Below are 12,954 nucleotides of genomic sequence, written 5' to 3' on the forward strand. Positions count from 1 at the left end.
CCGGTCGCGGTCGGGGGCGGGCCTGGCCCGGGCCTGGGCGGGCTGGCGCGGGCGCGAGGAGAGAGAGGGAGGGCGCGGGCGAGGTGGCGCGGTGGGATTGGCTGTGGGCGGCGACACGATGACGTGGCGCGACGCCATTGGTCGAAGCGACGTGGCCGGCGGACATGTCCGGCGGTGCGGTGGAGAAGGGGCTAGGGTTCATCTGCGCGAAAATTCCGGGAGTGACACATATTTATAGGTAGAGGGAGCTAGGAGAGTCCAAATGAGGAGCGGTTTTCGGCCACGCGATCGTGATCGAACGACCGAGAGCATGGAGGGGAGTTAGATGGGTTTTGGGCCACTTTGGAAGGGGTGTTGGGCTGCAAAGAGAGAGGGGCTTTACGGTTACCCGGTTAACCGTTGGAGTATCAAACGACCTCCAAATGGCACGAAACTTGACAGGCGGTCTACCGGTGGTATACCAAGGCCACTTGGCAAGCCTCGGTCCATTCCGAGAACGTTTAACACTCGCTCACAACAGGAGACAAAAGGGGAACACCGTAGGGCATAGGAGCGCCGGATTGCAAAACGGACAACGGGGAAAATGCTCGGATGCATGAGACGAACACGTATGCAAAATGAAATGCACATGATGACATGATGAAATGCAACACGCAAGCAAATTACATGGCAACAACGGCGTATAACTGGCAGACACCCGGCGCATCGGATCCAGGGCGTTACATCCCATATACGAGCTTCTGATAATGAGGATATCTTTGCTTCGATGGGGTCAAAACTTCAGAGAGATAATACACTGGGCACTGAACTTTGAAGGCTTTCCCTTCTTCTTCCTGCTCGACCGTAAGTACTGTACTGATGACTTGTCCTGTGGCTGCAATATAAAGCAACAGAGGCTCTTTGCTGATTGGAGCAGCAAGCACCGGCTGGGTGGAGAGCAGAGTTTTTAACTCGGCAAATGCTGCATCAGCTTCTGGAGTCCACTCGAACTTGTCTGCCTTCTTCATCAGTCGGTAAAGAGGCAACGCCTTTTCACCGAGGCGAGAGATGAATCGACTTAACGCGGCCAAGCATCCAGTAAGCTTCTGGACGTCGTGCACACGCACAGGGCACTTCATCCGGAGTATGGTACCAACTTTTTCTGGGTTAGCATCGATTCCTCGTTCAGAAACGAGAAAACCGAGTAACTTTCCGCCAGATACTCCGAATGTGCACTTTGATGGATTGAGCTTGATATCATACCTCCTGAGATTGGCAAATGTTTCAGCTAAGTCAGTCAACAGGTCGGAACCCTTTCGCGACTTGACCACGATATCATCCATGTATGCTTCCACATTCCGACTGATTTGAGTGAGTAAACACTTTTAAATCATTCTCATGAACGTGGCTCCAGCATTTTTGAGGTCGAATGGCATGGTGATATAGCAGAAGCACCCGAATGGAGTGATGAAAGCTGTTTTGATTTCGTCGGGCCCATACAGACGGATCTGATGATACCCGGAATAAGCGTCTAGAAAAGACAATCTCTCGCACCCTGCGGTCGAGTCAACAATTTGGTCGATGCGAGGGAGAGGAAAATGATCTTTCGGGCAGGCCCGATTGATATGTTTGAAATCAATGCACATACGAAGGGAATTGTCCTTTTTGGGAACCATGACGACATTGGCGAGCCACTCGGAGTGGTATATCTCTCGGATGAACTCTGCTGCAAGGAGTCGAGCCACTTCCTCGTCAATGGCTTTTTTCTTCTGAACGGCAGACCGTCGAAGATGTTCCTTAACAGGTTTTGCTTTTGAATCGACTCTAAGGCGATGCTCAGCCAGTCCCCTGGGAACACCCGGCATGTCAGCTGGCTTCCATGCGAAGATGTCCCAGTTCTCACGGAGGAACTGGATGAGCGCTTCTTTCTATTTAGAGTCGAGTGTTGTGGAAATATGGGTCGGAGCTGCATTGGGGTCAGTCGGGTGGATGTGAACTGGCTTCGTCTCACCGGACGACTGAAATGCTGACTCTGTGGCGGGCTTCTTGGTCCGCAGTAAATCACTCGGATCTGCATTCTTCTTGTATCCCTCTAGCTCTACCACTGTTATCTGGTCATCCGCAATCTTTGAGCCTTTCTGAAAACACTCTTCTGCTTTCTTCCGGTTGCCAGTGACGGTGATCACGCCTTTGGGGCCAGGCATCTTTAACTTGAGGTACACGTAACATGGTCGAGCCATGAAGCGGGCGTAGGCTGGTCTTCCCAAGATAGCGTGGTAGGCGCTTCGGAAACCCATGACTTCAAATGTCAGCTTCTCTTTGCGGAAATGCTTCGAGTCGCCGAACACCACATCCAGAGCTATTTGGCCAAGTGACTCAGCCTTCTTTCCTGGGATGACTCCGTGAAAACTCATGTTGCTGGAACTGAGCCTGGACATCGGAATGCCCATTCCCTTGAGCGTCTCTGCATACAGTATATTCAACCCGCTGCCGCCATCCATCAATACCTTCATCAGTCGAGTGCCTTTGACGACCGGGTCGACCACCAGCGCTTGCCTCCCAGGGTTGGCAATATGAGTAGGATGGTCAGACTGGTCGAAAGTAATGGGAGTTTGCGACCATCTCAGATAGTTTGGTGTCGCCGGGGCGACCATATCGACCTCACGGTTGATCACTTTCAGTCGACTTTTGCTCTCTACATCAGCAAAAATCATCAGAGTGGAGTTGACATGAGGGTACTCTCCATCACTGTCCTCCTTGTCCTCAGCCTTGTCCGACTCCTTCTCTTTGTCTTTCGGCTGTTTCCCGTGAAATTGCTGGATTAAGAGCCGGCACTGGCGAGTGGTATGCTTTGGGTAGATGAAGTTACCCTCTTCGTCTTTCTTCGTGTGGATATGACACGGCAGATCCATCACATCATTACCTTCCTTATCTTTTACCTTCTTGGGGTTCCAAGATCCTTTGGGCTTCCCTTTGAATTTGCCCTGAGTCACGGCCAAAGCTTCTCCAGGAGCTGCTGGCTCGGCCTTCCGCTTTTGCTTCCGACTGGAGTTTCCTTTACCCGACTGACTCGGCTTGTACTTGCCGCTTCGGAGTCGGTCCTCTTCTTTGCCGTTGGCGTACTTGGTGGCTATTTCCATCATCCGACTCAGGGTCATATCTCCAGTTCGACCAAACTTCAGGCTCAACTCTCTATTCTTGACGCCATCCTTGAAGGCGCAAACCGCTTGATGGTCTAACACATTCTCTACAGTATGATGCAAAGTGATCCACCTCTGGATGTACAGTGTTTCACTCGACTTTTGTACACAAACTTGTAGCTCAGTCAATCCGGCAGGTCGCTTGCAAGTTCCCTCAAACGTCCTGACGAACACTCGAGAAAGATCTTCCCAGGTGTAAATGCTGCTAGGAGCTAACTGATTCAACCACGCCCTGGCCGAACCCTCTAGCATAAGTGGCAAATGTTTCATGTCCACCTCATCATTACCGCCACCAATCTGAACAGCCACTCGGTAATCTTCGAGCCAAGTTTCAGGCTTAGACTCTCCGGTGAACTTACTCACCCCAGTCGCCAACCTGAAGTTGGGGGGTATCACTGCGGCTCTGATTGCTCTGCTAAAACATTCTGGACCTGAAACATGGACTCAGTTGCTTGTGGGCACATCTCTGTCATGACCACCTCTATGAGCTCTGTTTCGGTCGACCAAACCTTGCACGATGATGGATCTCGCGTCAAAGCCTGGCTCTCTGGGGTCGACTGGAGCTCTCCGCCCAACACTGAGCTGGCGTCTGTCATCTTGCCGCCGATGGGCGTTAGACCCACTTCTCGGAGGAGGAGTGGGCACTCGACGCCTGTCATCACGATCAAATCGATCATCATAGTGGTCTCGCCGGCCTTCACGTCCCATGCGCCTCGGAGGCGACCTTGGACTGTGAGCCGACTGAACAGTATTCGCAGCGACGGATCGACTGTGAATCCTGTTGCGCGACTGTGACATAGCTGAATTCTAATCTCCTGCCGCCCGGAGCAAACCTCTGATCTGCATCAAGCCTCTTCCAGCCTCTGACTGAGAGGGCTGAATTGACTCCGCTATACGGGCTGCAGCTGCCAAATTCTGAATTGGGGTTCGATATACCTGAGTTGGTTGCGGAAAGAGCTTACGTCGGTTGGAGTTGGTCACTCGTTGACGCGCACGCTCGTCGAGTGCTCGCTGGAGGTTCTCCAGTCGAGTGCGTTCAGCCAGGTTGGCTAAACGCGCCTCTTCCAGGGCACGAGCCTCAGGTGTTTCTCCTGCAATGGGAGTATGCAGGGCATCCATGTTCCGGTGGCGAAGTTCTTCCCTTTGCTGGGAAGTGAGCGGCTCGGGTTGGTACTCTTCATGGGCTTGAGCGGGGTCGTCCTCGTTGTCCATCCCGTCGCCGCGGGGGAAACCGGGAGGACTACGGGGCCCGTTGACCATTAGGACCTCCGCCGCTGGATCACTGCTATCACACTCGGATACAGTCTCTACGGAGCCAGTCGACAGGTCGAACAGGCTGTAGAGAGATTCGTCGGGCTCAATCGCCGCGATTTGGGTGGTGGCCAATTGGCGAGCCACTGCGTGTCTCACCCATCGCTGGAGCCTCGACCGACCGGAGCGCTTGCGCTGGCGGGAGACAGGGAGGGAGGACGGCGCAGGAGTCGACCGGTATGGGGTCGACGGCTGCCGCAGCAAGACGCCGCGGACACACGCCCGAAAGTGCGTCGCCCCACGGACGGGGAGCGCGTCGATGTCGAGTGGTGCCTCCTGGAGCCAAGCGGAGTCGTCGGCGATGAAAGCGAGCGCACCGAGACGGATCTCGCGGCCCTTGACCAGAGCTCCGCGGGAAACCATGATGAAGGCGATCGGACAAATTGCAACTTCTCCAAAAAAGTCGCTAAGACACCTGCCCCACGGTGGGCACCAACTGTCGTGGTTCTAAGTCTGACAGTAGAATGGGGGGGTAGGTATGGAGAGGCAAGATCCTAGCTATGGAGTAGTTGTACACACGAGTGTTTAGCGAGTTCAGGCCCTTCTCGGAGGAAGTAACAGCCCTACGTCTCGGAGCCCGGAGGCGGTCGACTGATTTCTGTGTATATGAGTTACAGGGGTGCGAACCCTTCTACCAGTGGAGGGGGGTGGCTTATATAGAGGACGCCAAGACCCCAGCCAGCCCACGTAGCAGAGGGTTAAAGTACATTAAGGTCTGGTGTTACTGGTAACGCCCTACATAAAGTGTCATCATGACCATTAAGACTACTTAATTACAGACCGTTTGGATGCAGAGTAGATCTTGAACTTCTGATGGTCGAGTGAGTCTTCATGGTCGAGTGTCTTCTAGCCGGTCGAGTGGAGCCTCTCTTGGTCGACTGAAAGGTAGCTTCGTCTAACGATGTGCTTGGGCATGGTATCCTGGATAGGTCCATGAGCCTACCCTAGGTACATAACATCATCAGTCGTGTCTCTTGGAAACGAAAAAAATGCGTTTTTTATTTTTTTTTCTTTCGCGAGGGGCACGGTTTTGCTTCCGCGAGAGGTACGGTTGTGCTTTCGCGAGAGTCACGGCCGTGCCTCCTTGGAAACGAAAAAAAATGTGTTTTCTGTTTTTTTTTGCGAGAGTCACGGTTTTGCTTCCGCGAGAGGCACAATTGTGATTTCGTCACAGGCATGGGCGTGCCTCTTTCGGAAAGGAAAAACCCGTGCTCTCGGTTTGATTTTTTTCGTCTGTTTTTTCGTGAAAAAAAGGTTCGTCAAAACTTATCAATATGGGATCTAATTTTGAAGATCTCGACACGAGGAATCCAACGGCGAAAGCGGTTCGAGATTTGGACGCACTATTTGAGAGATAAAACGTTTTGAATAAACGGATCTAGAAAAAAGGAAAACTCACGGATTCGACAAGTGGCGCACATGCAACGCGCCACTTGTCGTAACCTGAGGAATTAAAATGATCTTCGCAACGAGTACTCCTTTATAGTACAACTCGCAATCGGGCGCATACCCTCACCTCTCCGCTGGGCCGACCCGTCTAGATTTTTTCCTCTGTTTTGTCAAATCGCGAAAAAAATATGGTAGTGCTATGATTCGAACCCGAGAACTCCACACCAAGCTGCATAACCACCCCGCTACCCCCAACTGGGCAAGCTACTTTTCATGTTTCTACTCCTTTTACCTTGTTCTTTTGTTCTTCTGTTTTCCTTTTTCTGGTTTTCTCTTTCGTTTTTTCTTTTTTGTTTTTCTTCTCCCTGGGTTTGATGAACTTTTTTTGAAATTCGTGAACTTTTTCTTAACATCGATCAACTTTTGTCAAATGCGTTGAACTTTTTTCAAATTTGATGAATCTTTTTCAAATTTGATGAACTTTTTTCCAAATTGGATTAACTCTTTTTCAAATTCGATTAACTTTTTTCAAAACCGATGAACTTTTTTCAAATTAGATGAATTTTTTTCAAAATTCAATGAAACTTTTTCAAAATCGGTGAACTTTTTTTAAAACTGATGAACTTTTTTCGAAATTAGGTGAACTTTTTCAAAATTCGATGAACTTTTTCTAAATTTCGTGAACTTTTTCCAAATTTGTTGAACTTTTTTTTAAATTCATGAACCTTTTATCAAAATCGGTGATTTTTTTTGTAATTCGTGAACTTTTTAAAAGTTTGATGAACTTTTTCTTAAAATTTCGAAAAAAATCACGAAAGTCAATGGTCAATGGCTCACTGGTGTACCATGAAACGATCGAGCGTTTTTTCGTTTTTTTCTTTCGAGTAAACGAAACGATCGAGCGGGATAGCTGGGGAAGCAGGCGTCGTACGACCTCGTCGGCCCACTTAGCCAGGCACGTGGGCGCTGGTTTCCTCTTGCGGCGCATAAGGCGCTGGCGAGGAGCACTCGCCCCCCGATCCTCTCCAACGACCCATATAGAAACGAACGGGGCCTTCTCGGAAAAAAAAGAACAAAATACAACAGGGCCTGTGCCCGGCGAAAACCCTAGCTGACGAGGCGTCGTAGGCAGAGCAGGAGAGCGCCCGCATTCCCGTCGCTGCTGCAACCCGGAGCCCGCTGCTTCCATTCCAAGGTGAGAGAGCTCTTCTCGCGAATCACCTCTCGATTTGTTACTAGATTGCGTCAGATGCGTGCATTACATGCGTAGTTCATGGTCTTAGGCTTCGTTGTCAAAATTCCATCGCCGTTTGAAGAACTACTTGAAATCCTGTAGTAGCAGTAGTAGTTTGTGTAATTTACTTCAGTTATGATAGAGACCAGTGCTATCTACAGTACAACGATTAGGCCCAAAATGGATTTGAGGTGGCCAGAAGCAAACAGGCCCGGAAAAGTAGGATCGCATCAGGCGATCAAGAAGGCGACCGGGATCCCTTGCGCACCGCCGGTGACGTCGCCGGTTTTCTCTCTCCGTCGGCCGCTTCGACGGCAGGAGGAAGGGGGAACCCCGGGTCTGTTCGCTAGGTGGGTGTGTGGTAGGGTTAGGGTTGAAGGAGACGCTGCCGAGGCCGTTGCAAAAATTTTCCGGGCTCAGTTCGCGGTCAGGAGAGGCTTTTGCCTTCGTCTAGGAGCCAGCGGTGTTGGGGATCTCCGGATCTCGTCGAGGTCGCGGGCTATGGTGGTTGGAGGTCCATCGACACTGGCCGTTTGGATCCTCAGATGGGAGATGGATGCAGGGAGACGAAGACCTTTCTTCTTCCTTGTTGGTATGATTTGCTGCTGCTGTTCTTCTCCTTCCTCTGCACTGATGCTGATGGGAGATCCTGCTTTGTCCGGGCGGATGGCCCGGCCGCGGTGCTGGACCGGTCGGATGACTCGAGTTCTCTTCCTTTCGGAAGAGACACTTTTTGCGGTACTCAAAGCCAAAGATGGCGCGACTGTTGCACGTGTGTTGGATTGATGTCCATGCCCTCTCAGTGCTGGTGTCAAGAAAGGAGGAAGCAGCGTGGTGGCAATTGTACCGTGGTCGAAGATGATGACCTGTTTGCGACTGGTTGCAGATCCTTCTGCTGCAGGGGTCTTCTCTCAAGATTTAAGGATGATGACACAGGGCTCCGGAGATCTTCTTGTGTTATGGTTGTCTTAGGGTACTCTAGGTGTTCATGGTTCTTTGTGTTTGCGTTTCAGTGTGCTTGTAAGAGTCAACTACTTTGTACTGATTCGTAATTTGAATGAAAAATTCTCAAAAAAAACGATTAGGCCCAAAAGTGTCGTGTTTCTTAAGAAAATAAAAGAGAGCGAACCCGGTCGTTACGCTCTTCCTGTGTCCCAGGGGCGGTTCTGTGTAGTTTGTCTCGTGCATGAGATTTTTTCAGTGTACATTGCTGCTGGGAGTTGTTCCTGTTGTTTATAAGTTCTGATGATGCACTGTAGATCAGTTCAGTTTGTTAGTCTCTTCGATATGCTGTGCTCCGTAACGGCCTTGCATCAAGGCTTCACCTTTGAAACTGTGTTATCAGGGGTAATGCTTCTTGATATTGACTGGTCCATGAGTGCTGGTATCCTTGCATTCTATCTGTAGGAGGAGCTTGAAGGTTTGCCAGGTCGGAGAAGATGGTTCTCAAGTACTCCCTCCGTCCAGAATTACTTGTCATCAAAATGGATGAAAATAAATGTATCTGGAACTAAAATACATCTAGATACATCCATTTCAATAACAAGTATTTCTAGACGGAGAGAGTATGTTACTGTCTTTGATGTCGTGCAGAAATGCTAAAGATTTGTAAAATTGCTTCTTCCAATCTTACTTACTGCTGCATTTGTGTTCATACAGGACAGAGCTCTGCCGTCTCAGCGGTGCGAAGATATACCCAGGGAAGGGTATCAGATTCATCCGTTCAGACTGTCAGGTAAGCCCTTGTGTCCTTTCGTTATTTTGCATGGAATGAAAATAACTAGAAATTCTCTAACATTCTGCTGCGCCTTCTTTGTGTGTGTGCCCCAAATCAGGTATTCCTTTTCTCGAACTCCAAGTGCAAGCGCTACTTCCACAACCATCTCAAGCCCGCTAAGCTCACATGGACGGCCAGGTTCAGGAAGCAGCACAAGAAGGTACATGCAAATAAGCCGATCCCTTTAGTGATATACTCCACATCCTAGTTCAGCATATGTTTCATTATGTTACTAGTATGTCGTATTAGAGGTATCTGCTTAGGCAGTGTAAGAGGTGCATTCATCTGGTAACTAATTGACTTGCTTAAATATTTCACCTGATGAATAATTTCATTTGTCAGTAGCCAGCGACAGTCAAAGAAAGTGACGTATCTAGTAAGTCTCAGGGACTAGAATGTTTGATGACCAGTTTACCACAATGTCGGATAGTTTGCTGACAACATAAATGATATGTATTGCTTAATCATGTGTAATTTCCATTCCTTTGCTTTGCATAAACGGGCGTATTATTTCTTAGCTTAGCTCTCTGTTTTATTCTGTTTTCACCAATGCTCCATCACTCGCTATCCTTGTTTCTATAAGCAACTACAAACTTTATGTTTGTGCATATGAAATTCTGGAGTTGTGCTTATAACTTTTTTGTGGTGTATGGTTGCAGGATATCCATGTTGAGGCTGCAAAGAAGAGGCGGCGCACAACTAAAAGGCTGTATTCCAGGTCTATTGTCGGTGCTTTTCTTGATGTCATCCAGAAGAAGAGAGCTGGGAGCATCTCCAGCCATTGGCCCCCCAAGGGGCGTCTAAAATCGCCGTCTGGGGTGACCCGGCGCAAAAAGTGGGCCTGGGGGTGAGTTGGCCCCCAGCCGCCACCCCTAGGGCCGGCCCCAAGCGTGAATAAAAAATTTAGACAAACTTGGGCTGAAACACGCCAATTTTCGGCAAACTTGGGCTTTTATACTCGTAAACTTGGGCTAAAACACGCCATTACATATAAAAACTAGTCAAAAAAAACTTGTTGAAGGCCGAGAGGATTGGGAGGAAGAACGCGGCGAGGAAGAAGAGGAGGAGGAGCCGAAACTCCTCGGTGCCCATTGCCCGTCACGTCGGCGGTGCGTCGGGGCGGACGTCCTCGCCGGGGGGTACGCCAACGGTGGGTTGTTGCCGCCTTCGAGGTGCGTCAGCACGCCGTCGAGGGTGCGGCCGGGGACGCCCCACCAGAGGTGGCGCCCCTCGCTGTTCTTGATGCCGCCGACCACCGGCGCCCCGTTGGTGGACGCCAGCCGCTGCTGCTGGCGGCACTCGAAGTACGCCGCCCAAGCCGCGTTGTTGTCGGCGGCGTACTGGGAAAGGGAGCGCTGGGCGTCGGTGAGAGAGGCGCGTGCGATCTCGACCTCGTCGGTGAAGTACGATGGCTTGGTGACGGCGTTGGGCAACGGGGGAATGGGCACTCCCCCATTACTGAGCCTCCAGCCCGTCGGCCCGACGCGCATGTCCGACTGCGCCGGGATGTTCGCCTGGAACAGGACCCAGGACTCCTGTTCGCGGAGCGAACGGCGGCCGAAGCCGTTGGCCGCCGCCTCGTCTCCGGGGAAACGCTCGGCCATCGGGGAGAGGGAGTGGCTGGGGAGAAGAGATCGGCGGGAGAGGGAGGGCTGAGGCACTCCAACGCAGGCGAGCGAGACCATATATAGCCGCGACGCGTCCGTGTGTACGCGTCTGAGGGAGGGGAGGCATCGGCGCGTGTCGGCGCGCCGCCCCGTGACGCGCCGCCCGTGAGGAATCAATGGCAAAGCTGACCGGCGGCAGCCTTGCCATTGATTCCCCATGGGAAACCGAGGCGTCGGGAAGACGAGGCGGGCGGTGTCGCTGACGCGGCTGCCCCACGGCGTTTTCGCGCCAAAAACGATTCGCCCGGCGCCCCCGAGCGCCCCCCAGCGAGCCGTGTTCGTGTTGGGTCCGCCGGCGCCAATTTCGACCCGAGCCGACGAAAAATGGGCCCCTGGGGGCGTGACTGGGCCAATTTTTTAGCGTCGGCGGCCGAAAAATCGCCTGGGGGTCCTTGTTGGGGGCCCGACTGGAGATGCTCTGAGAAGCCTGAGGTCCGTGATGTAGCCAGGGAAGCAGCTCTCCAGTAACACTTCCTTCTCCCACCCCTGCTTCTAGATATTGTGATGTGCTATACCATGAAAGCTAGCATGAACCAACATGTTCTTCTTATGTTGCATGTCAAACTAGGATTGTTATACCTGTCAACTGAGCATCATCCGTGTAATATCCACTACGTGTTTCTGTTCCTGTTTAATCAATGTACAAACATGAGCGCAGTCTTGGCACTCTCGATTTTTTATACGATGTGTATCTGTGAGTTACTTACAGTGGTGACTGTGTACAACAGTGAGATCAAGGAGCGCATCAAGAAGACCAAGAACGAGAAGCGAGCTAAGAAGGTGGTGGTGACGATGTATCAGAAAGCTGCCGGGAGAGTCAACGCCCCTAAACCCGGGAAGGCCCCCAAGGTTGGCGGCGGCGGCGGGAAGCGCTAGACAGCAACACCCAGTTATGTGATCAACCTCAAATTCTGAACCTAGTAGTTACGTGATGGCTTACCCAGTATCTCCAGGAATGTTCTGCTCAAACCTGCAGCTGCCCTGTTTGCTGCCAGTATCTCCAGGAATGATCAAAGTAGAGGTTGTTTTTTCTGTTTATTATACAGTATATCTGACCAATGTGAAGATTGTGAGTATATGTTTATCCAATTGGTGTTTCTTTCGCACCACGCTGATGATGTTTGTTTGTCCGTGACCTACTGAAGCCGGTCTCCGTAGACCTCTTCTTACGCATGTCATTATCTCCGAACCTTCCCCTTAATAACTGGATGTTAATCGATGCGGCGAACGGCACGGACGAAGGGTGTGTTTGGATGCTGCCCAAGCTAGCCCTGCCAACCCATGGGCGTGCCAAAACATTGGCGCAGGATTCCTCCGCCCGTGACTCACCCAGAAGTTGGCGAAAAGTTAAACTGAGAAAGCTAGTGTGGTCAGGGCGAGCCAATTTATTGGCACTCATCCAAACAAGCGCCCACGCTTGGTCAACTACCAACTTTTTGGTTGGGCTGCTCTTGGCTCCAATCCAAACACGCCCGAAATGTCGTCGGAAGGTGACCTTGTGAGGCGATGCTGCTTTTGGCTGGGTCAGGCCGCCACGGCGCCACGGAAGCAGTTGATTCAACGGCCGTGGTCGCCAGGCACTTGCTCCGTCACTCGTGCAGTAGTAGATTAGTCGTGGTAGGTTTTGAGATTAACTTCGCGGGCAGGTCGGTGCAGGTTCAGCGCACCTTGATCCGGAGAAAACTAAGGTTCAGTGAACCTCGTACCGACACCAATCTCAGGAGCACGTGTTTTGCCTTTTATTAATTTGTTTAGCAACATTGTCTTGATAAGACCCAAGGGGTGGCTTAATTAACGCTTAAAGAAACGATCGTTGTCTCGGACAGGATCATATCCGATCGTACGGCTAGTCGGCGCCGACATGTCACTTAAGCGACAGGAAAGCACGTGGTAGGTGAAGCTCGCCACATGCTTTTTTCAAAGATTGTTTGCGCAAATCACGTGTGATCACAGTTTTGCTCTGTTCATCTGACTGAAGATTTTTGTCTAGTTTGCATCTAATAGATAATAATAGAAAAGGAGTTTCGTCTATTTTTTGGGATCAAAATCTGCATTGCCAGAGCTTTTGAGATGGCTCCCGGCCGTCTTTGTAAGGGCGGTTTGAGCAGGATACAAATATTGAGCTCGGTCAGCAACTTGCAAAAGCTATCCGTCAGACTCCAGATCGAGGTTGATCCTTCTCCAATGTCAGTTTCGTTTGTCTCCCTCGGCACCTAGCGTGGCATGCCAATGAGTGTTGATGGGCACACGACCTCACCGCACTCGCCTCTACGGGGCAGGGATGGGATCGGCCTCCAACCTCGTGTGTGCAGTACGGTAGGTCGCAGGCAAAGTTTTAGTGGAAAGGCGTTCACACGATCTCCGGCCGGCGTCCGTGCAGGTGCAGGTGCAGTGCAC

At 51.1% G+C, this 12,954-nt stretch overlaps 1 protein-coding gene across 1 annotated transcript; it reads left to right on the plus strand.

Moving 5' to 3' along the window:
* Nucleotides 1–8,552: 8,552 nt before the first annotated feature.
* On the plus strand, nt 8,553–11,433 carry LOC123117418 (60S ribosomal protein L24-like). The gene is made up of 6 exons (XM_044538182.1): nt 8,553–8,563; nt 8,773–8,848; nt 8,949–9,050; nt 9,550–9,652; nt 10,976–11,021; nt 11,286–11,433. The coding sequence occupies exons 1-6, from the start codon at nt 8,553–8,555 to the stop codon at nt 11,431–11,433; spliced, it is 486 nt and encodes a 161-aa protein (XP_044394117.1).
* Nucleotides 11,434–12,954: the final 1,521 nt, after the last annotated feature.

The sequence above is a fragment of the Triticum aestivum genome, chromosome 5B (assembly GCF_018294505.1).
Source record: "Triticum aestivum cultivar Chinese Spring chromosome 5B, IWGSC CS RefSeq v2.1, whole genome shotgun sequence".
Classification (NCBI taxonomy): Eukaryota; Viridiplantae; Streptophyta; class Magnoliopsida; order Poales; family Poaceae; genus Triticum; species Triticum aestivum.